This window comes from Falco rusticolus, chromosome 2 (assembly GCF_015220075.1).
Source record: "Falco rusticolus isolate bFalRus1 chromosome 2, bFalRus1.pri, whole genome shotgun sequence".
NCBI classification, from domain to species: Eukaryota; Metazoa; Chordata; class Aves; order Falconiformes; family Falconidae; genus Falco; species Falco rusticolus.
The window spans coordinates 74,477,500-74,499,435 of NC_051188.1; the positions used below are offsets into that span (position 1 = coordinate 74,477,500).

Below are 21,936 nucleotides of genomic sequence, written 5' to 3' on the forward strand. Positions count from 1 at the left end.
TCTCCACATTCCCTGCCTGGGCGATAAATAGATTTCTTAGAGGGTGGGTGGCACCTATGGTGCTGCTCACAGCTTGGCTGTAGTGGAGTTGTTTGCTTTTGTTACTTGTCTTGTACTAGAAGAGGTTTCTAGAGACTCTTCTCTCTTCCACGGTGCTTGTGTGTGATGGTGAGAGAACTCTTTGGACAGAGCTGCTGATTCCAAGCGTCTCCCTCAAACCTTGGCGCTGCAGTTGAAACATCTACCATCGTCAATTGTTAAGAAACAACCACAGCAATCAAGGCACTGCACGGAAGATCATGGGGAAATTCAGAAGCATCCTACTTTTGTGCTTCGGCTTTCTTCTAGTCCATGTAAGAGGTAAGTGACCTTTGCCTTGGCTTATTTCTAGGGCTTGTTTATTTAGAAATGCTTGCTGGCATTATTTTTGTTGCTACTGTTTCATGAGAAGCATTCAAGAGTGTTTAGAGAAATACTTTTGCAGTTTCTAAAGAGATATATATCTTTTGGATGATCTCTTATGATAGACATGATAGTTAGAGTTTGTTTGTTGTAATTTCTAATTTTGTCTTTAGTGTTGCTCCCCTAAAATTATTCACAAGCTTGGACTGAAGTATAAACTTTTTAAATGGAAGCTGTTAAATGAAAGCTTCCATGGGAACTTAAAGTTTCCAAAGAGATCCTTAGCCAAATACTAACTTCATGGTTTTAGAGCTTTTTTTGGTTATTAATATTCTGAAACTTATTAGTTATATTGTAAAAACAAATTCTGATTCAGTTTAAATATGCTTATACTTTCATATTGGTGCTCATGGTTTAATAATTATAAATTAATTATTTATTAACCTTATCCAAAATATTCCTGAATATATAAAGTCCACACACAAGCATACTTTATTTTTTCACACAGGATTAATGAAGAATTGAATACAATTTGAGAATATTTTTTGACAAATGAATAGCAGTTGGGAAAACTTAGTCCTTTCACATTGACTTATTTTTCTGTATTCAAATACAATTTTCCCTCAGCAAAACATTCTGTAAAACTTTTTTTGATGTCAAACCAAATAGGATCATCTTTGTGTGCATCTGCCATGTAGTGTAATAGTAATCTTTTCTTTTTTGTATATTAGCATTACTTCAAAAACTTGTAGCGCAGTGTTTGACTGCAGGAAGAAATCAATCATTAACCACTAGTTCCAAAATAGCTGCTGCTGCTCATTCTCCCACCACCTTTGATTTAAATGTAGTCCCTAGGAGATCTTGCAGTGATGGGCAGTGAACAAAACAGGCCTTAAACTAGTGCCACGGTTCTGTTTTAACAAATGAGGAATTATTTAGAGGTCTTCAGCACGTAACGTGGCACAGAAACAGCAGAGCGGTAAGGCTGTGCTGGCCTGCCCTGTAGTTATGTTGTGAACAGTGATGATTCACATTGTCTCTCATCACTGGCATGCAGACTTTCTTGTTCTGGAAGACTCTCTGATGTTGAATATTTCTGTTCAAACAATCTGAGCATGGGCAGGCCAATTTCCATATACTCTATCACTTTAATTACAAGGATAGTCAGCTCAACCATTCTTGCTTTATACATGTGGTAATTCAGAGCCAGTCCAAGGCCCTGCTTTGGGGAAGGAGTCATTGCTGAAAGCTGCTGTGGGCTTTGGGCACAGTCTTACAGCTGTGGCAACTATTCAATCCATTTTCAAAAGCAAAATGAATTATTTTAAGTCTATGGCAACAGCCACTGAATTTTATCATCAAAGTATTTACCTTATTTCAGGGGACATTTACAGAACCACTTCTGAGCCCTAACCAAGGCACGATATGAGAAAAGCTTGACCATGCTGGTGAAAGGGTGGTCTAAGTCATTAAGATAGGAATGTCTATGGCATAATTAACATTTTTATATGCGTTCTTAATTCTTATCTAAACCGTAACCATTTGTGATAACTTCCAGAAACGACCGTGCCACCACAGCCAGGCCAGATCACATCACTTCTCTTACCATCTACCATTTCATTTGTGTCTGGCTGTCTTCGTTTAGTTGGCTGGACTGCCTTGATGGGTACATCTCAACAGAGACATGGTATAACCAAGGACCACATTGCATGAGGAAAGCGGGACCTGATACAGTTCAGAAACTTACACGCTCACTGCAGTCTTCCATACTTCTATCTATACTCTTTGGCTTTTGTTATTTCCAAGCTTAGGCAGGTTAAATGAGGTCTCCCATATAAGTTGAGCTGCAACAACTAATTGTCTGAGTGGCTTTTACCCCAACTCAAATGAAAGAAACTTCACAGGAACATCTTCCACTGAAGTTCACGCTAACAGCCACGTCAGTTACTGCAGCTCAGCTGACCTGTGGTAATTCAGCCTTGGCTGTGTCTACATTGCCCGCTCAGGGTGTGGTAAGACACGATGTAGGTCCTAGTCCCCCAGTAACTGAGATCATGCACCTGTCTGAGACATATTGTAGGTCTCATTTGGGCCGTATAGCTGTGGGTGTCCTGGCAGCGGGGAAGCAGTGCAACCTGAGGGCTCTTCTCCTATAAGGAGCTGGAAAGCAGCTGAGACTCTCACTCTGCCCTGACAGCTCAGAAATGCTCATCAGCTTCTCAATATAGATCTAGTCTATATATCCATGGTCTTTAGGGTCAACTGATAAATCACGTTTAGTAGTAACAAAGACCATGCAAAGGTTGATCATGTTTAAGACGCATTAAGCTTACTCCATCAGGTATTGTGTGCTACGCAGGTCAAGGGAACAGCATTTATCGCTAGCCAGTAAACCATGTACCATTGCCCAGCTAAGGCTTACAAAAATGTTGACTCAAAATTAATTGTATTCTCAGTTAATTAGCTAGGCACTTCATGGGGAGAAAATTACAGACCTTTTGGATTTGAGACTCTGTGTTACTAAGTTTTATGAATAATGTAGTTACTGGAGTTAAAAGACATAATGGGAGAGATGAAAAACACAGTCCTGTTTTTCTTACACTGTTATGTCAAGCTCCAGTCCCCACTGTCACTCTGTGAGGTCCCTGTGTACGTGCCGAAGCACCCACAGTATCAGCAGGGATATATCAGAACATGAATTCTCTTGTTGCTGGGTGCCCAAACTATTTCATTCCCAATACCAGAGCTGCTATCATCTATAGTCATGTCAGTGCAAAAAAATGATTGCAGTTTGATAAATACATAGCTGAACTGGTTGAAATGCTAACAACAGCAGAACTGTTGCAATGTCAGAGCTTGGGAAGAGCTAACAGCCGGTGAGGTTCCTCAGCTTCTCCCGCTCACTTTCGAGACATTGCTGCCATATTGCAAATCTGGTAGCGGTGCCCAGACTGCCTGTTTGTAGTATGTGTTTTTCACTCATTTGTATCAGTGACTGTCAATCCCTTTCCATCCTACTGAGGGTAATAAATAAACAAATAAATGTCATAATTCTCTCATTATTAAAAAATCAATAAAAATCTGTGGCATTTTGCCTCGTGGTTAGGAGCAGAGGGGTTCAGATTGTTTTGATCAAAGTCTGCCTTTGTTTCCACAGGGAGGCTGATATCTATGAATGTTATGGGAAAACACTATCAAAAATCTGATCTGTAGTACATCTCATGAAGACAAATAGGCCATCCCAGTTGAAAGAAAGGGCTTGAACAGATTACAGAAATATAACAGTCCCACTTACAAGCTTTGCCTGTCATCAATGCATTTTTTAGTTCCTGAGGAATTTATTTAAGATACTAAATCACAGCAATATATTTTCAAAGGGCAACAATGTTCCAGATTAAATTAAAACAAAGCCCAGAGTAGGCACTAAGATTAGCAGACAAAATAAAGCAAAGTCCTTCCTTATACCCCAGGTCTTATAACATTAGTGATGGAGGAACCAGGAGCATACACTCCACATTGGGAAAACCCCTAAGTTAGCAGCAACAAAGCCTCCCAGATCACAATCTATATTGTATCAAAACGGCAACTCTGTCTTGCAGGTTACCATCTGCAAGGAGCAGAAATCGAGATATGAGCCACACATTTCTATTCACAAAGATTGTACAGATCATTTTGTTTCCTGAGCATAATGGTAACAAAAAGAAGGCTGGCTCTTTGTTCAGAAATCCAACCCAGATTTGCAGAGCATTCTGCATGCCGAGACTCTTGATTTCTGTTCCCTCTGAAGGCTAAGCCACCAGATCCTCTTCTGAGCCCCCTGCTTTTGAAGTTCAGATACCAACTGATGCTCCACCACCCTCTGCCCAGTGTCATTCAGAGAGGCTTCTCTCTGCATTCTAGTGGCTCATCCAGAGGCTTCTTCAGCTCTGCGAAGAGAGCCTGATTCTTTTTCTCATTTAGTCCAAATGAGATGAGTCCTGAGACTCCATGGAGACTTTGTTGCTGAACAGACCTGCTTACTGACATCCAGCAACTCTTTCTAGCATTATTCTTCTGTAGAAAACATGTTCTTAGTTGCATGAAAGAGAGAAGATGCAAGCCTTCCTTCTTTGCTGTCTTACATCTTAAACGCACGAAGAATGTGTATGGAATGCCCTGATCATTCACTTCAACTTGGCAGTATTACTAACCCTCTTGGAAGCAATACAGTAATTATGCCGGTGGGCTACTGTGGGTCCAGGGGTCACAGGATTAGTTTATAGAACATAAGAGAATTTCTGAAACAAATTTAACTTGATGTTAAATTACAGAATAGTACTACTGAGATCTGTGCTACTGATATTGAAGAGCTAAAAGTATTCTGCACTTATTTTACCACTGAACTTGGGATGAAGGTTGGAGGAGGAACATTAAAAGACACAAGCATCAGAAATAGCAAAGCCTGGCATCTCCCTGACCTCCCCCGCATTATCTTCAGTTCCTGCTGTTGTCTCTAAACTGCCAGCTGGGGAAGGTGTGGATTAGCCAGCCGGTACTTAGGCAGCGAGTGGTCACTCAGACCCCAACACAGCTGTTGCTTGTGCCACACTATAGGGTTTCAGTAGGAACACTCATATAGGTCTCTTGTTTGAGCCTATCTGTACAGTTCTCATGTAATGTGACTGTCATGAAGCCTGACACTCTCAGACCAAAGAGTTGAAAAGGGCTGGCAGATTTACGAACCACACAGGGACAGAGAGAAGCTTTGATGGAACAGCCCATGCAATGACCTAAGCTCTGCTTTCTTGTGACACAAAGCTGAAAATGTAGTAGTGATGGAAGGAAGATGTGCAGACGTATGGTGCTGCTTCCTGGGAGGTCTCAACTCTTTTGCTCTGCCTGTAATTTTACAGCACACACCAGCTTCTTCTGCACTCTCTGAAATAAAATATAGAAAATGATATATGTTTTATTTTATTTATGCAGGGCATATCACATCATAAATAATGGCAGCTACCTTTGAACAGCTGTTGTTTGTCCACAGCAAAGCAAACACTGTAGAACTCGAAGAATTTCTTTCATGTTTGATGAGACCATGCTGCACAGACCTAAAGCAGTACTGCCACTCTTGCTTTATTAGTGCCTCTTATTTGCTGGTAATTATTTAAATATGTTCTTGTATGAATAAGTGAGAGACCTTTTCATTTCCCTTTAATTCAAACTATAAACAGAAGTGGCCTAGGAAAAAACATGAAGCCAATAATCAGGTCCACATGCTGTGGTCTATAGATTGAAACTTAGATCTTAATTACAGATTTTAACGCATACTAATTTTTCCACCCCAGCATCAAGAGCTTGTAACAACAATCATTGTTTATGGAATGAAAGGGCCATGATGGAAAAAAAAGCTATGGTAACCTCATCAGGAAATATGGATCATAAGGGTATTACATCAAAGAAATAGTATCTGCTCATTGAGATTTTGTCCAAAGTTTTCACTCTGTGGTGTAAACCTTTAACGTTCTCCCATAACTTTTCCTACATGAGTAATTTCCTTTAAACAAACATAATTGCTTCCTGAATAAAGTTGGACCAGTGAAAGGGTATGTTCTGAGTCACATACCTGGGAGAATACATCCCATTTTCTCATTACAGCTGAAATATCTCATGATTGTATAATAATCAGAAATTATATGTGCAAAGAATAACTTACCATTTCAGCTAAAAAGAACATAAAATGGGTCTCATGAGCTATTTTAGTAACATACTGTTCCTTTTCAGAAAAATATTGTTGTAATTTGTGAGTCACCCACTTCTTCCTCAGTCTCTGCTGGCTTCATGATGTTTTAAGCTCATTGTATTCACAAAACAATTTTTATTTAATTACAATGAAGAAATATTTTTTGTTCTTGTTTTTAAATAATGAAAAATCAACTTATTTTCCCTTTCTATTTAGCTCACATTTCTAAGTTAGTTGCTTCTAATTTATTTGTAACACAGGTAATCTCATCCCAATCACATGACTACTAGCAATGTAACTCAAAGCCCATTTAAATTAATCATATTAATGCCAAAAGGATTTATCTAATACATACATGCATGCATACATTTAAGATTTATGCCCACAACACATGTATATACACATATAAACACATTTTCTCATGGATCTTAGCTGCATTTTTAATACTAGACTATGCATGTTAAGTGTCTGAGAAATTATTTTCATTTGTCACATAACCTGGCTCCTATTTAGCCATATTCATGCTGTCTTTTTTACATGTGCATCATCTTAATGGCCACAAGCTGTGTTCATATGTATCCAGTGCAGGGCTGAGCCTACTTATGGAGATCAAAAATTGCAAAGTCATGCCACGGAAGCCTTTTGTCAGAAAACTTCTGACTACAGTTGTAATGACAATGAGGTAACATCCACTTGCAGATCCAGCCTCACCCTTGTAAACCTTCCTTAAAATCTGTGGGATCTCAGACCCTTGTGATCAATCAGCTACACAGTTAAAGGGTGCTGGATTCATTTAATGTTTAGGTCACAAATTAAACCATAGGGAAAAGATGCTGCTGTCTGCATTTTAGTGACTCATTATCTGGGTCACATTTTCTGAAAACTAACATGGGCAAAAGTTTGTGAACATTAAGTGTCCATGTGCCTGAGGATACGACTTCGCAGGCAACTGCCTTGATCGGGTAAGATGACCTCAGCTCAGTGGTGCTTCAGAGGGATGTGTCTTATATTCAAGAAAACTTAGTAAAGTTTCTTAAAATCTTAAAAAAAGGCTTAGTATCTCTGTGGCAAACAGCAACCATAACAGTCTCCACAGTAGAGCAAGTGGACTAACAAGGATTTTGTATCACCAGCCTTCCACACTTGATATTAAAAAGGCTCAAAGAAAGCATGGGCTTTAGTGCAAGCAAATGTCCTACCCAGGAGAATCATGCTTGTAAAAATAAATCTGGTAACTTTGAAATTTAAGCTGCCATGTTTTGATGCTTGGCTTTACAGAGTTTATTCTCCCCTGTCTCGCTGCTACAGAGAAGTCTACCGTTAGCTATGTAGGCCAGGTCTACACTTTAGATTTTTACTGGCACAGCTACATGTGTTGGGTGGGGATGAGGGAATTACATCCCAAATAAGTGTGGCAGTGCCAGCAAAAGTCCTGCTGTTACTCTCGTTCATTGTGTTTGAGCAGCTAATATAAACATTATTAAAACAGGTCCTTTTGCGATGCAAACCATATATCCGTGTGGAAGGCTTGCTTGCTTAGCTTAGCATTTTCTCATTTGCAGATAAGGACTGTTCTGTGGTGTAAGGCAGGAGTTTATAAGCATTTTCTCAAATTCTGTTATGAATTATTGTGGACTACCCAACAAAAACCACTATTACAATAATTTTATGTCTTTTCAAAAACAGGGATGCTCCCAGATGAAAGGCTAGAAGTGATGCCAAGAAATAGTGTACTAGCCCAAAGCAGTAATAACAGAGATAACTCTGAGGTAATACCTCCTGCATAGCTAAATCTCTTCATAACTTTATCCAAGTTAAAAAAATCAAAACCCAAACAAACAAAAAACCACACACACACACACACACAAATCCCAACCAAACAAAAAGCCCCAAAGGAACAAAGCTGTATTCTCCCTACTAGAATTTCTTTCTCATTTTCATCAATATATTTCCAGCTGTTTCTATTATGGAAGCTTGTCCAAAAAAAAGGCCATTTTTGTATGTGGAAAATTAATTTCTTTCAGTCTGTTTGTTCTGTGAAGAACCTTGACTAATTTATTTCCATTGTCATTTATCTTCAGAGTTCTTTGAAGTAACTGCAGTTCCTATTGAGCTAAATATTCTCTGAGTCTCTAACGTGTTTTTGGTTTTAGACCCGCCATTTTGCCGATGAAATCGGCTGTTCAGCTAGTTATCCATCTGTTATCCTCCCAAATTAGATTCTTTAAATGTCTAGGTGCAGTCTCAGAAATGGTAATGAGCATTTAAAATTCTGCTCCACAAAATCTTACTCCTTGCGGTCATTTGATGTTATTATCGGAGGAAGTAGGGATGGAAGTCCAAGCAATCTTTTGGTTTATTGGAATATCATTTACCACGCCGCACAGATGTTCACATACAATTTTCCCATCTGTCAAGGTTTATATTTACACAGCCAAAGAGTTCCTGTCTTGCTCCCAATCAGTCATTCTGTGTTGGTGTCTGTTTCTTTTCACTACTTGGTTTATCATCAGAAATAACTAAAACAGAAATCAATTTAACTAATTTCTGCAGGAGATTTTCAGGCTGCTTTTTTCTGTCCTTAAAATTTCTGTAGTTGTCTTCTATTTCTCCCATGCAGTCTCCAAACACCTTTTGTCTTTTCCCACCTTTTGGATAACCGAGTAGGTGTACCACAGGAGAGGGAAACGTTGGTATTGTCCAGAAGGGCAGATGTCAGTAACTGTTTCAGTCTGCTGTTTTGCTTTGGGTCTCATGCAATTGGAAACATCTGCATCATCTTGCTTGAATTCCATAATCTCTTTTGATTAGATTCCTCCTTCTATTTTTCTCTTTTTCCTAACTTCAAAGAAACGTTGTACCTGGAACCTTTCCAGAGTCTTCCTTCACAAGACAATTTTGTCACATTCTCTTTACAGCATTAGGACCTCGGCAGCTGATTTTGTCTCATTAGTTCCTGCGTGTTGGGACCTGTAACAAAGGGGCTGGTTTGGCCAACAGCTCTTGGTGTTACAGAATTATTCCTGATGACTCACTCGACAAGAAATGGTTTGAGGCCTGCTGGTGGTATCCTGCAGCAGCAGGGTTCAGGTCAGACAGCCTCCCTCAGCACTCAGGATTATGATCAAGAATGAAGATTTATCCAGAGAATAAAATCAAAGGACAGTCGAATTTAAGTTGCTCATATTGCTGGCACCAAAGAAATGCTTCAGAAAAACACAATTTGACCATTGGAGGCAATGCCAGGCTGTCAGCCTGCGGGTAGGGGTCTGCATCAGGATCAAATGGCCCCATGTCTGGGCAGGAGCACGGCTGTGGGCCCCCACAGGCTGGGGCTCAGGCCCAGCAAGGGCTGGTGGTGCCCTCAGAGCTCTGGCAAGGAATATCTGCTGAGGAAGCCATGAGTTAAATTTATGTATTTAATGAATTCATATAAAAGAAAGAACCTGTCAGGGTCTTAGAATATTATCCACCTAAGGACCCAGTCCAAACGTTACTGGGCTTGGCAAGGTTGGCTGAGCGGCCAGGGCAGGGGAAGGAGAGGTGGTCAGACGAGATGACACTCCAAGATCAGTTGATATGATCAAAAGGTGATAGATCAATGATAAGATAAAATGCTACTCTAATAACATTACCAGGGAAGTCTTAATGCTGTTATCTGCTTTGCCTTTCCAAACACAGCTTTGTCATAATTTTATATAGGGACAGTTTTGCTTTAGAAGCCATTCACTATTCTGCATTCCAGCCTTGGTTTATCTTTTCTGTCAGACATCAGCTGTAACTAAGTTCACAGACTTATGTGAAAATCCTCACAGGGATCAAAACATTTCTACTTAATGCTCCTGCACTGATTGTTATTTGAGGTTCACACAGTGTTTCATCACTGATAATTAATCTTTCCCGGAGCTCTTCAACAGGCGAGAGCTATTATTCAGGAGCAGTGATTAATGTGGAGAATGCCATGAAGACAGACAGCACCTGCCAAGATGAGAGGGCTGAGCTGAACCCAAAGCACTGTCACACTGGAGAACCTCAGATGGCCTCTGTCTATTCCTCAGTTTCCCCACTTAAACAATGACACCTTTCTTATTGTGAGGTGTACAAGACATACCAAGAAAAACACTTCATCAAAAAGTTAGGTATTAAACATTTTAGATGGGATAATAAACAGATGCAGATCAAGAGGGTTACTCGACAGAGCATAGTAAAACATTTCTGCTTAGGGGAGCCATGGCACTTCATGACTTTTTGTGGGCTTCTGCAGGCTGATCTTGTATTTGGTGTGCAAACACAAGTGCGGTGAAGTTTCAGTCTGGATGAAAACTAATGGATACGTACTTTGCAAAGAGCTGTTTCATGAAGGCTGTGTATTAAACAGGAAGTGGCAGATTGTAGAAAGTGGAAAGTAAAACTCACATGAATAACTGTGTGCTCAGTTCAAAGTTGTATGCTTCAATTTATACATTTTAAAAATTTTCCAGTTTTATTTACCTGCTAACTTCAAAGGTCGGGATACTAATAGCCCTGCCGTGGCATTTAATGACATCATTGTCACCTAACACAGAACAGAAAGGGTTCTTTTCTCCCTTTTCAGATTTTTTAAGGTACAGCGGAAACTAAATTAGGTAAACACATCTTTATATATTTTACCGTTGGCACATGTACAGGAAGAATTAAAAAAACCAAGGTTGTTTCATGTTACAACTGATCACAAGGCAGATTTGTCAGTAAAACTGCTCTCTGAAGCTGAGCTAGTAGAACAATAAAAAAAGATATTGAAAATTCTCACCTAACAATTCTCTTTTGCAAGTACTGTGCTGAAGGCTACCTTCAGCCGTCTCCCAGCAATAGCCCTGTGTCCTATAACAGGCAACCTGTGGTCTTCAAAGGCATATTTGCATAGCGGCTGGCTATGGATAACATGAAAGCACAGGTATTGCTTTGCGCTACTTGAATGAATAGCCTCTTTGAATTAAGTGAGCCTATCTTGCATGGTCATTCAGGACTGCATGACACAGGGATAACAGCTGACAGCTTGCTCTGTGCCTGCTCCTGTTTGGATGGATTTTACTTTTGCCTCTTACTGGTGTTCTGGCTTTGTCCAGAGCCCTCAGACCTAGAGGTCATGGAAACCTGCCCACTGATTTAGTATCTTTCCTTCTGTCACCTTCCTTCTAGGTCAACATGATTTTGATTTAGCTGATGCTCTTGATCACCCAGGTAAGTAAATCTCCTATCCTTAGTTTACCATGGCATTTAGAATTATTTATTATTATAGAAATATTTAGAATTAGACACAATAATACATCTTAAATCCTTTTCCTCGAGGACTAGCATAGGAAGTGGCTATCACTTAATTTAAAGATATACAGAACTTGGAAATGCTAGATTTCAGTGTTTCTGTCATAAACTTAAAACTTTTCTAAAAACAAACAAACAAAAAAAAAAGGCTTTGAAAATATATCACTTCATTTTTAGCTTCTGCTGTTGATACATAAAGACTTACTGAATGCAGCTCTTTAGATTTGCAGATATCTTCTTCTGTTAAGTTGAAAACATTTAAGCTGTTATTGTTTATTGGTGTGCCGTTGGTTCCCACAGATGACATAATTACCAGGAAGCCTACAGTGATCAGAAGACCGACAAGGCCTGTACTGAGTGAGTAATGAAAACAGGTCGTAACTGACTTTAGACATGTAGAAACTGTCTCCCATGGGATTCTTGATCATACTCGCTAATGTACCATAGATGAGATCATTTGTGTGAATACTAGTTGTCTTCTGTATGTAAAGTGTTCTTTGGACAATTAACAGTTACATGTCTTTACCACTTTCAGTAAGGCTTTTGAGCATGACTGGCCAGTGATGGCATTTTATTTCCTGAAGATCTTCACGCTTTTCTAGCCTGTACTGAACTCCCTGGGGAGTATAGCAATGTGTAACTGTTGCTAAAAATGGGTAACTGTTTCTTTACTTTTTTTTCCCCCATTATCTTTTCTTTTAACATAAATATTCGTGATGATTGATAACAGACTTGGAAAAGAACCACAAGGAATTTGGGTATTCTTTCTTTTCCCCATATATTTATTTAATACTATCTAGTACTGATTGTGTCAGAAAGTAAAAAAAGGCTCTGAACAGCAAAGAACCAAAAGGTTTTAGCTGTAGTCCTGAGGATGACAAATGATGATTTCCAACGAACACTGGTCATTTCTGAAAAAAACCCGAAATACAACCAACAACAAAACCACACATGCATTTATGATGGAACATTTTATAATAACATAGAGATTTTTCAACTAATCTACACTGAAAGAAATTTCTGGCCATCAACAAAATGCTTGGATCAGGAAATGCTGGATAACATTAGCACACACAACATTCAGTCTTTTTCTGGATAAACATCGCAATAAATCTTTAGGTACATGAAAGCAGTTACATATGATTCCCTGGCCCACTCTTTGAACAAACAGGGGCAGCATTTCATGAATGTGGTATCTGCTAAATCCTGTTAATGGTTGCATTCTTCCTTCCCACTTCATTTTGCAAAGCAAATCTGTGTTTGGTCTAGATTAGAAGTGTCTGTTGTAAAGTACTGCTAAGCCACTGCCCTCATTTAGCTAACTGTCCTGAATTCTTTTAAAGTCAGTGGAGATAAATCAGCATGTCTAGGGAGATGGTTCATATGACTCTAAATGTGTATTTGTTCTCATCCTAATATAGATATTTCAAGTAGGTTACTTGAATTATGCCCTAAAAAACTCTATTCTCGCGTCATGTTTTAAGGGTAACCTAGGGATGCCAATATCTACAGCGAAGCTGCCTCAGTCAGATGAAAGGAATTTGATTTTTAGAGACTCCTAAAACTGTTAGATATATGACTGTCAGATGATTATCTGCCCTACCTGAATCAACTTCATTAATTTTTGAGAATTAAGAACTCTATGTTTTCCAAACCATTTTGGAATTTCTTTCAGCACTGCAGAGGATTCCCAGGAGTTTAAAGGCAATTAAAACTGATTTAAAAAAAGCAGTATTCAAAATCATTTACCAGATTTGGAAAGTACAGAAAGATGATACAAGAGTATGTCCTAGCGTGTGCCTAATGTTTCATCTTAACCTCAGGGTTTTCTCTATGTCTTATGCAGCCAGCATCATTGAGAAATGAGGTTGGCTGAGATGATGATTTTGGTTCAGCTGAGGTCAACTACTACACAGGTCATGTCCTCTGGGCATCCCTTCCCACACACCTCTGCTGGAGTTGAAGCTCTCCTGTAGGCACCTCCTATCTGGTTTAACAAAATTCAACACAAAATTTAATGGAAGGTGATGTTTATTTACAAAATCTCTAAATAAGTTGATTTTACCCATTCACATTCATCCTGCCATTGATGTAATTCAGCCATCTGCTCAAACGCACATACTCAGGAGCACCAAGATGTGTGTGCTTAGGTGGTCTGGTGAGCATCATGTGCAACACAGGACAAGGTATGCCAGCTACCGAGTCCTTATCCTGTCTCTGTGGTTCTTCTTGATCAGAAATGACAAGCTAGTTTATGTACAGACCTTTTCTGCCCTTTAGGAGTCATCAGCTATTATGGAGAGGTCCTTTGCCTCATAATCTTGCTTACTTCAGCTTCTCTGGTCAGGTTGCTGCCAGAAACTATCTGCTTTTGCTTTTTTGGGGTACACAGACTATGCCTACAGTCTATTTTCTGGGTGGGCAAACAGGAAAAGTAGTGGAATAGATGGTAGGCTGCAACCTTTTCCTTTAGAGCGCCCTTCTGCTTTTCCTCTGCTGACAAGTCATCTGTGCTGTCATCTTATCAGAGTGTAGGCCGGGTGGTAAGAACGCATTCCTCAACTTTACTGCTGGGGACGGTGAGCTTTATTGTCTGTTCTTTTAACCCTTTGCTCTGCTGTTTTTTCTGGTCCCTACAGACACATGCATTTCCATTTGTATTTCATTCATACCAACCTTAGTATTTCTGCAACAAATCTCTGCATGAGCCCTCCAGAGTGGAACCTTGCATTTTACCTGGATTCTTCATCTTGATAATTAATTGAATCCGGTTTGCAATTTATTCCTTCTTACAGTGTTAGTGTTTGACAGGTAAAGGTATTTTTGAAATGCAACTTTCTGCTGGCCAGACACCAACAGGACCAACACCTGACATGAACAAGCCAAGTCATGCAATATGAATTTGATTATTTTCATACCATATTTCCTGGTTACATCAAAAGATTTCTGAGTTGTTATACAAATAAGACTAGATTTTGTACAAAAGCAGCTTCCCAGTCCCTCTAGATATGAAGAACATGAGAAGGCAGAGTTCTGTATGGTGGTGCATTTGGATGGATTTTCCTAGGGTTTGGGAATTCTGAAACAATTATAATGAAAAGAACATATATGTAATGGAGCATCTGTCTAATTTCTGTGGCAATAAGCATAGATATCAAAATTTAGGTAGAATTTGCTGTCCCTTTTCTTCTGATTCATTCTAGCACTCCACATTTATAAGGAGCAAGAAAGGGATTCTTGGAGTTAAGACATCCATCTAATGTATTTCTGCCTATTACTCAGCGACCTTTCAGAACTCACCATCGTTCCATACACACCCTAAAATACCACTCACATACTCATACCTACACCTGCATGCTAGAAATGGAGTTCCTCTTGTTTATGCGTCTGCAGCTCATGGACAAATTATTGAATGGAAAATTCCATACCAGGTACAGCAAGACACATGTACAGTGCTGGCGGAATGGTTGTAGTTTGTTGATTCACTGTGTAACATGCACATGCAGACATTAAAGTATATTTTAAAACCTTTATAGCTCAGCCAAAGCAAAGCAGACTGTCACCCGACCTCAGACAGGCGCATATGATTGCTTGAAACAAAAATTTTTATGTCATGATGACCCTTACATAAATTAGTTGATTCAGTCTCTCTGCACAAGTAGGTTTCTTACTTCCCAGCATTTGTTCTTGAAATAGGTATTCAGTTTTTATAGTTCAACAAATTACACTTATGCCAAACATGCATATACCAGTTTTAACCATAGGCATAAATTTTAACAAATAAGTATATTGTAAAAATAGATATATTTTAACATAGATAATTTTATTTATGTACTTACAGTTATATTGAAAAGGTATTGATCTTGATTGCACTGTGAGATTTATTCTGGGCTTATTTAAAGCAGGAAAAAATCTTTTGTATTCAGAGTAGAAAATATCATATAATGATATGTCAGTTATTCTGTGGGCAAATATTACATTCTATAAGAGTTTTCAAGAAAAGTGTAATACCTTATTTGAATGTGTGGGACTGACCTGAAAAAGTTGCTTGTCAAACATTCAGTTTTACATTTTCTATCATCCCTCAGTAATTGTGTGTAACTCACTTCTCTAATCTTCCTCCTTTGCATTTTCAGACAATGATCTGCATTTAGGAGATGCTCTTGGTGGGGGTGAGTACTCTCTTCTTTTCTCAAATATAATGGGGTTTTTCAGTAGCCTTTTTCTGAAGTCTACCTAATCTTTGAAAAGAGATTTCAAGACTGCAGGAGGAACTTTGGTAATGGGAGTCATTACAAGCCCTGTACATGCAGCCCTTTTGCCAGAGGCCATCGTGCAGAGTGGGGACAGCAGGATGGGCTGTGTCTGGTTCCCAGCTACAGGACTTGCAGGCTGGCCTGCCTGTGCAAGCTGAAGTCAACTGTGGTTTACATTACCAGGCCATGCTACCACAGGCTTGGCTGGGCAGAGGATGCACTGCCCATTCAGTCGCCATGGTTCAGGGTGGTGGCCTCTGGCAGAAGGCTGAAAACAACAGGTGATGGCAGTAGTTTCTTCAGCTACCAAAAATAAGTCTGCCTAAGATTAGGAATCAGAGGTAGCAGTGGGTAGAGAGAGGTGTGAGCTTGTTGTAGCTCTACTGATCACAAATCAAGAAAGCAGGAAGGTTTCAGGGATGAGCACTGATGGACGTAATACAGATTGAGCTTGAAGCAGCCAAGCTGTTGTAACATGATGTAACTTCCACGTATTTCTATAATATCCAGACTTGACCTAGGAAGTATGCACAGTACTGTGCTGAGCTGTGTAGATGTATAAAATCCTTGACTTTGGGAATTTTTGCACCACATATTGTTTAGTGTGTTTAGAGGCATACCAAGGATGTGAAGTATTCTAGAATGGTTCTTATACACTGAAATTATTTAAAATGCAAGTAGTATTGAATCAAAGCATAGAAATCCACTTGAATCAAGGGTACACAAAAGAAAAAATACTTCTCAGCCCATTGTATAGAACCTCTGAAATGTGACTCCAGTCTCAGTGGTGTGGTTTACCTGTGTTTCAGTCATAGAGAATCACACCTTTATATCATTCTTTCCTATTTCTAGGGCTTTCCACATTTCCAGTTCCCCTATGTTTGAATGACATGTTAGTTCACACTTTGTAAACTATCTAATTTTGTTTAGAATTCCCATGTTTATATTGCCATTTCTTCCTGCCTGTACTAATTGTTCCATTCCTGCAAGTTTTTAATGAGTTAAATTTGCGACTGAATTGGTTGAAGAAAGGACAGCAAGAGCGGGCCTACTCCATACAGACAGAGCAACAGCCCTGGACGTTAGCTTTGGCAGGTTTTGACCTGAGTCAGCTCTTGCTACTCCCAGCACTGTATGGGTAGTTTGGAAACTGCTATTAGTCATCAGAGCTCTGGCTCTATCCAATGCATCTATTTCTAATACTTTGGCAAAAATTATGGTCAAATACCAGCACAAAGTCCTAAACAAAAAAGCTGAAGTCTGAGTTCATTCTGCACTGTTCAAGAGCAGAAAATTCATCATGCATTAGATAAATTCAGCCTCTGTCAGACGAAACTAATCTGCAGATCTTATTAATACCTGCTGATGGCACAGAAATAACCTGTTGCCACCTGCCCAGCCCAGAACACCAGCTTCTCTGATGGCTCTGCATAACTGCCCCACTGACACCCAGAGTAACACACTGCGCTTCCCAGCTGTCAGCATTAAACAGTGTTAGTAGTTGCCAGAAACACATTGAATATTTCCTCTCAACATTTTTGTGAATTCTTCTCTCACACACAATCCTTTTTTTAATTCACCGGAGGACAAATTAGAGATAGGTATAAAATCTCAGGTTATCATACTCTTTACGTACAGCTCTCAGTTTTGCCTGTTCAACCACCTAACAATATTAATTATCAATAGGTGATATCTCAAGGAAACCTTTATACCCACCTCTTCCACCACGACCGGGAAGCTATAGTAATTCTGGTAAGAATATTTTGTCTTGTGAATATCTAGCACTATGAGCTGTTCAGAGCAGATATTTTGAATAGTTCACTCTCTTATTTCTTTATTAATAGTTTTTATCATCCCTTCCCACCATCTCCCTTTTGTAATCACTGTTCCTGACCCAGCATCTGGAAAGATTTTCTGAGTTTTAGTGTTGGTACCATAAAGATTTTCTGTCTGCCCACAGTGTGGGATGTTGACTTCTAAATGGCATGAGACTAACACTCCTCTTGTTTGCCTTTTCATTCTGGGTATGTATACACTGAATCATGCTAAGGTTCAAACGTGACATCTAACCACAGGGCATGGATAAGCCTGTGTTCAAATCCATACTGAGATGTGCATCTGAGATGGCCCTGGGGTGTATAACAGGTGGGACAGGGGACATAGATGTAAGCCTGTACTGCTTTTGGATGTGGTCCCAGACACCCACTGAAATAAATTGCAAATGGCACATCTATCCCAGCTGCCACCACGTATCCCATATTTACTTCTGGTGTGATTGTAGCGGTAAGCTGTGGGCAAGTCCTTCTGGAGTCTTTCCCGGAATGGACCCACTGGCTTCCTGCTCTAGGAACTGCTGGGGTTTGAGGTGTTCATATTATATAAGGATTTGTGCTACTGAAAGCCCAAGCCCACACATCCCACAGGTGCCAATACAGATGCAGAACAGGTAGACTCCAACAGTTTTAGTACTCCAGCTTCCAGCTGAATTTGAATAGGTGACTGCTCAGTGCAAGACACCTGACCCATCCACCACATCGAAGCTGGGATTTCAAAGGTCTCTCACCCTTCCCTAGAACATTACAAAAAACTGGACAAGGGAGCTGAAGGGGTTACCATTGTTCAGATAATTTTGCCACATAAATCCTAATATTTATCTTGCAGGAGGTTTTGACGACTCAGATCTCCTCGATGGGAAGCCTTTACCACCACACATAACAGGTAGTATTTGCCAGTTCTCCTTGCAGCTTCTTCCTAATATTTGTAACTTGGAGCTGGCTGGTTTTGCTTTAGCAGTAATGTTTGTCACTGAAGGTATAGGACAAGACTCTGCTATTTTTATTTAGATTACATATCCTTCTCCACAAACCATGGCTTTGAGCCTGAAGCTCAAATGTGAAACATATTCCCAACCACTTTGTAGCATTCTGGCATATGCCCGAACCCTGCAGGATTTATTGCTTTGAATTCCATTAGGACAGTCCCAAAGCAAGGGGCTTCTGCTGAGATCTGAAAGTAGATGTACTGGGCCTATGATCTTGACTTGAATTATTGATAAATCATCTGTTTGTCTGGCAATAGAGAACAGCCAGATTATACTGGCCTCCCATTCCCTGTGATATCAGCTTGATGTAGACTGCTAAGCATTATCCTTTTTTTAGAAGATAATATTCTTCTCCAAAAACAAGTCGTTGAGAGGATGGATGGTTATTCCTTGGGCCAGCACAGCTGTCAGTGGGGACTGGGAGGGGAGCTCCTCCATCACAGTCCTGCCAAGCCACCCCCTTTCACCCTCTGTCACACTTTGCTGAGTAAAAGACTTTGTTCTCAAAACAAGATGAAAAACACTTCTTGATTAAAGTTCACTCTCTATTCCAGGAGAAGAGGAGCATCATTTCAATCATGGCGGAAACACGGGTATAGTAAACAAACTATTTTGTAATTAGTTTCTGATCATCATAGAATAGTAAGAAAATGTTAGCCTTATAAAAGTAGTACATATACTAAATGAGGCTTTAAGACACCATTTTCACACTAGCTGTAATGTAATAATTTCTAGTCTTCTGCTTAATTCTTCTTAATGAATTTCCAGTGTTTCACCAAACAATTCTCACAGTTTGGCAAAAGCACCCCTTATTAGAGAATATGCTTAAGTCAAACCCTTTTGGTGTCCCTAAAGAAAACCTCTCTCTTTTTTCACAGATTCAGGATTAATAGCTGGAGTTACATCTCCTATAATTTCTGCCTTTGTAATATTAGTTGTGGGATCGATAGCGGCCTACTCTGCTTACAAGAACAAGAGACTTTGTTTCAAACCACAAGGTAAGACCAAATCAATTTCCCACTTTCCAAGCTGATTTAGTGCTGAAGTAGATGGGAATTTTACAAACAATTTCAGTCAGGGAAGAAATAGGTCAGGGATGAGGGCATTTGAAAATCTCATCCTGAACAACCTCACTGGTCTGTAAGAGGTAGTGGTAATTAATATTCTTCATCAAGGACAAGTATAGGAAGACATAACATGCCCAGAAGATGGATGTATGTCACTTTACGAAGGAAATTACACAACATGAGGACTCTGCCACCACAGAGGTGACTGATTGTTGTGGCTCTGTGCCTGGAAACCAGCCTGCATGGCCCAGGTCAGCCTCGCCTGGGGCACCCCAAGTACCCTCTGGCCAGGGCCGCCATTTCAGTTCTGGCCTAGGTGGGCCTCCTGCCCCAGCCTGCGCCACATTCCCACATGCATCCCCACACGCCTGCCCCGGCTGTGAGCCTGGAGGGATGGCTGTTTCCTGGCTTACCCGTGGGCTGGGCTAGTTGGCTTGCCTTCATTTGGTGATGGCTGGCCCATCCATGGGGCCCATTTGCCATCACCTTCCCACCACTGGGGAGGCAACAGCTCAGGCTCCCATGCGGCTGCCCTTGGCTCTCGGCTCTTCGGGAACAGCCTGGCCCTGGCTCTTTGCTGCCATAGAGGTCAATTTAAAACTTTAATTTGCATTATTTGTTCCATAATGGGAATAACGACTAAGACACGAGCGAAACACAGGAGTGTGGAGAATCTTCACAGGCATTTCTGAGACATCTGGGATCCCCTGGCACTGCAGAGAGCCTCAGTCTGGGGGTGCCATGGTGGGCTCCAGGGCAGCTGTTGCTGCCCGGACGCCGGGGGAAGGCTTGGGCAGAGCGACACTGGAGAGATGCAGCCAGAGCACAGCCCAGGATGCTCTAGGGGAGGCTGGTCAGGGCTGCCAAGGCTGTGTGTGCCCTCAGGGTCCTGACAATCACTTACTTTTCTCTGTTTCTATGGCTGGAGTGTAGCCAAAGCATCAGGTCAGGGATCCTATAGCCCTTTGGAAATGGAGAGTGAGACAAACAGGGAATTCTGTCTGTATGTCTCTGGGGGTGAGAGGTTCCCATCTGCTGCCTCAAAAGGACTGGAGCAAAAAAAAACCAGGAAAGCTGGCAAAGGGCATCTGTGGTGAAAATACTGAATGTTCGATCTTCATTTTTCAGGTGGGGATACAGTATAAACCACTGAAAGAAGAGTGGCCTTCTGATGACAGACTCCTTTTGTTGGTGACATTCAGCCCACAGACCCAACAATTTTGTTCTATTTTATCATTCTGACAAAAGAAAATCTCCCTCTAAAGAACGTTATGTTGAGACACTGAAATTCTGCTCTCTTTTACCTGATGTCACCCTTGCACCTTGAGCTTTATGTCATTGAAGATGTGCTTAAAAGGTCAAGGGATTTTATTGAACTATCCAACCTGCATTCATAAAGGCTAGAAACACATTTTGATTCAGAAGTTATTTTAAGCAACAAAAAAATCAAGTTTAATATAAGCTAAAATTTGAAAAATTTTGGTTTGTGAGCATTTGTGTCACTGCACAATTTTTTTCCTGCTTTCAAAATTAGCCAAAATACTTAATACTTCTGATAAAATAGGAGTAAAGAAATCGCTGTTTCCATTCATACGTATTGGGTTTCTTAAGTATATTTCTGTATTGTTTATAATGGTTAAGGAAAATTTGAAGTTGTATAAAGGATTAAAAGTTTTAATGCCTTTGCTTTGTATTTATGTCTGAATTCTAGCAAAGTGAAAGGAGCTATAGATGGAAAATCAATTCTTAATTTGAAAATATAGCATGAAAAGAATACGTACATTGACAAACCACTGTTTAAAAAAAAATAAAAATTAGAGGAACACATGCTGGTTTATTTATTTATTTATTTATTACTGAAATGTGTTTGGCTTTTCTCAGGAACTGGAATTTCACATAAATTTTGCTCCTCTTCTTGAACTTAGGCCCTGCTTTAGAAGCCTTTAAAGGCAATAATCTGGCAGGCTTTTTTTTTTTTTTTTTTTTTTAAGAAATGTATCATTCATAATTTCTGTAAAGGGGAAATAGGTACAAAGTTTTCTGAATGTTTTAGAATGAGTCCATGACACTTTGTTCTATAAAATCTATGTGACACCAACTTTTAAACTTCATACATATATGGAGGTATGGTTGATAGTTTTGCTAGCAAGGCTGTTTCACTTTTTTCCCTTGTTCCTGATCAACCTTGCCATACAAACAAATGTCCTTATGTAGACAGATCTATCAACAAAACCTAACACTTCTCCAGTCTGTGTCTTCATATAGCTAACTGAACCAAAATATTAGCAAACTAATGAAATGCAGCCAAAAGCTGGCAGAACTAGTAGTTTACTGACATAATCCTGCAACACAGACATTTTAGCTAACTCT

At 39.9% G+C, this 21,936-nt stretch overlaps 1 protein-coding gene across 1 annotated transcript; it reads left to right on the plus strand.

Annotated features, from left to right (window-relative positions):
• The first annotated feature begins 299 nt into the window (after positions 1–299).
• XG (Xg glycoprotein (Xg blood group)) lies at positions 300–20,711 on the plus strand. The gene is made up of 9 exons (XM_037377925.1): positions 300–360; positions 11,300–11,341; positions 11,723–11,779; positions 15,559–15,594; positions 17,365–17,430; positions 18,340–18,396; positions 19,054–19,092; positions 19,378–19,497; positions 20,695–20,711. The coding sequence occupies exons 1-9, from the start codon at positions 300–302 to the stop codon at positions 20,709–20,711; spliced, it is 495 nt and encodes a 164-aa protein (XP_037233822.1).
• Positions 20,712–21,936: the final 1,225 nt, after the last annotated feature.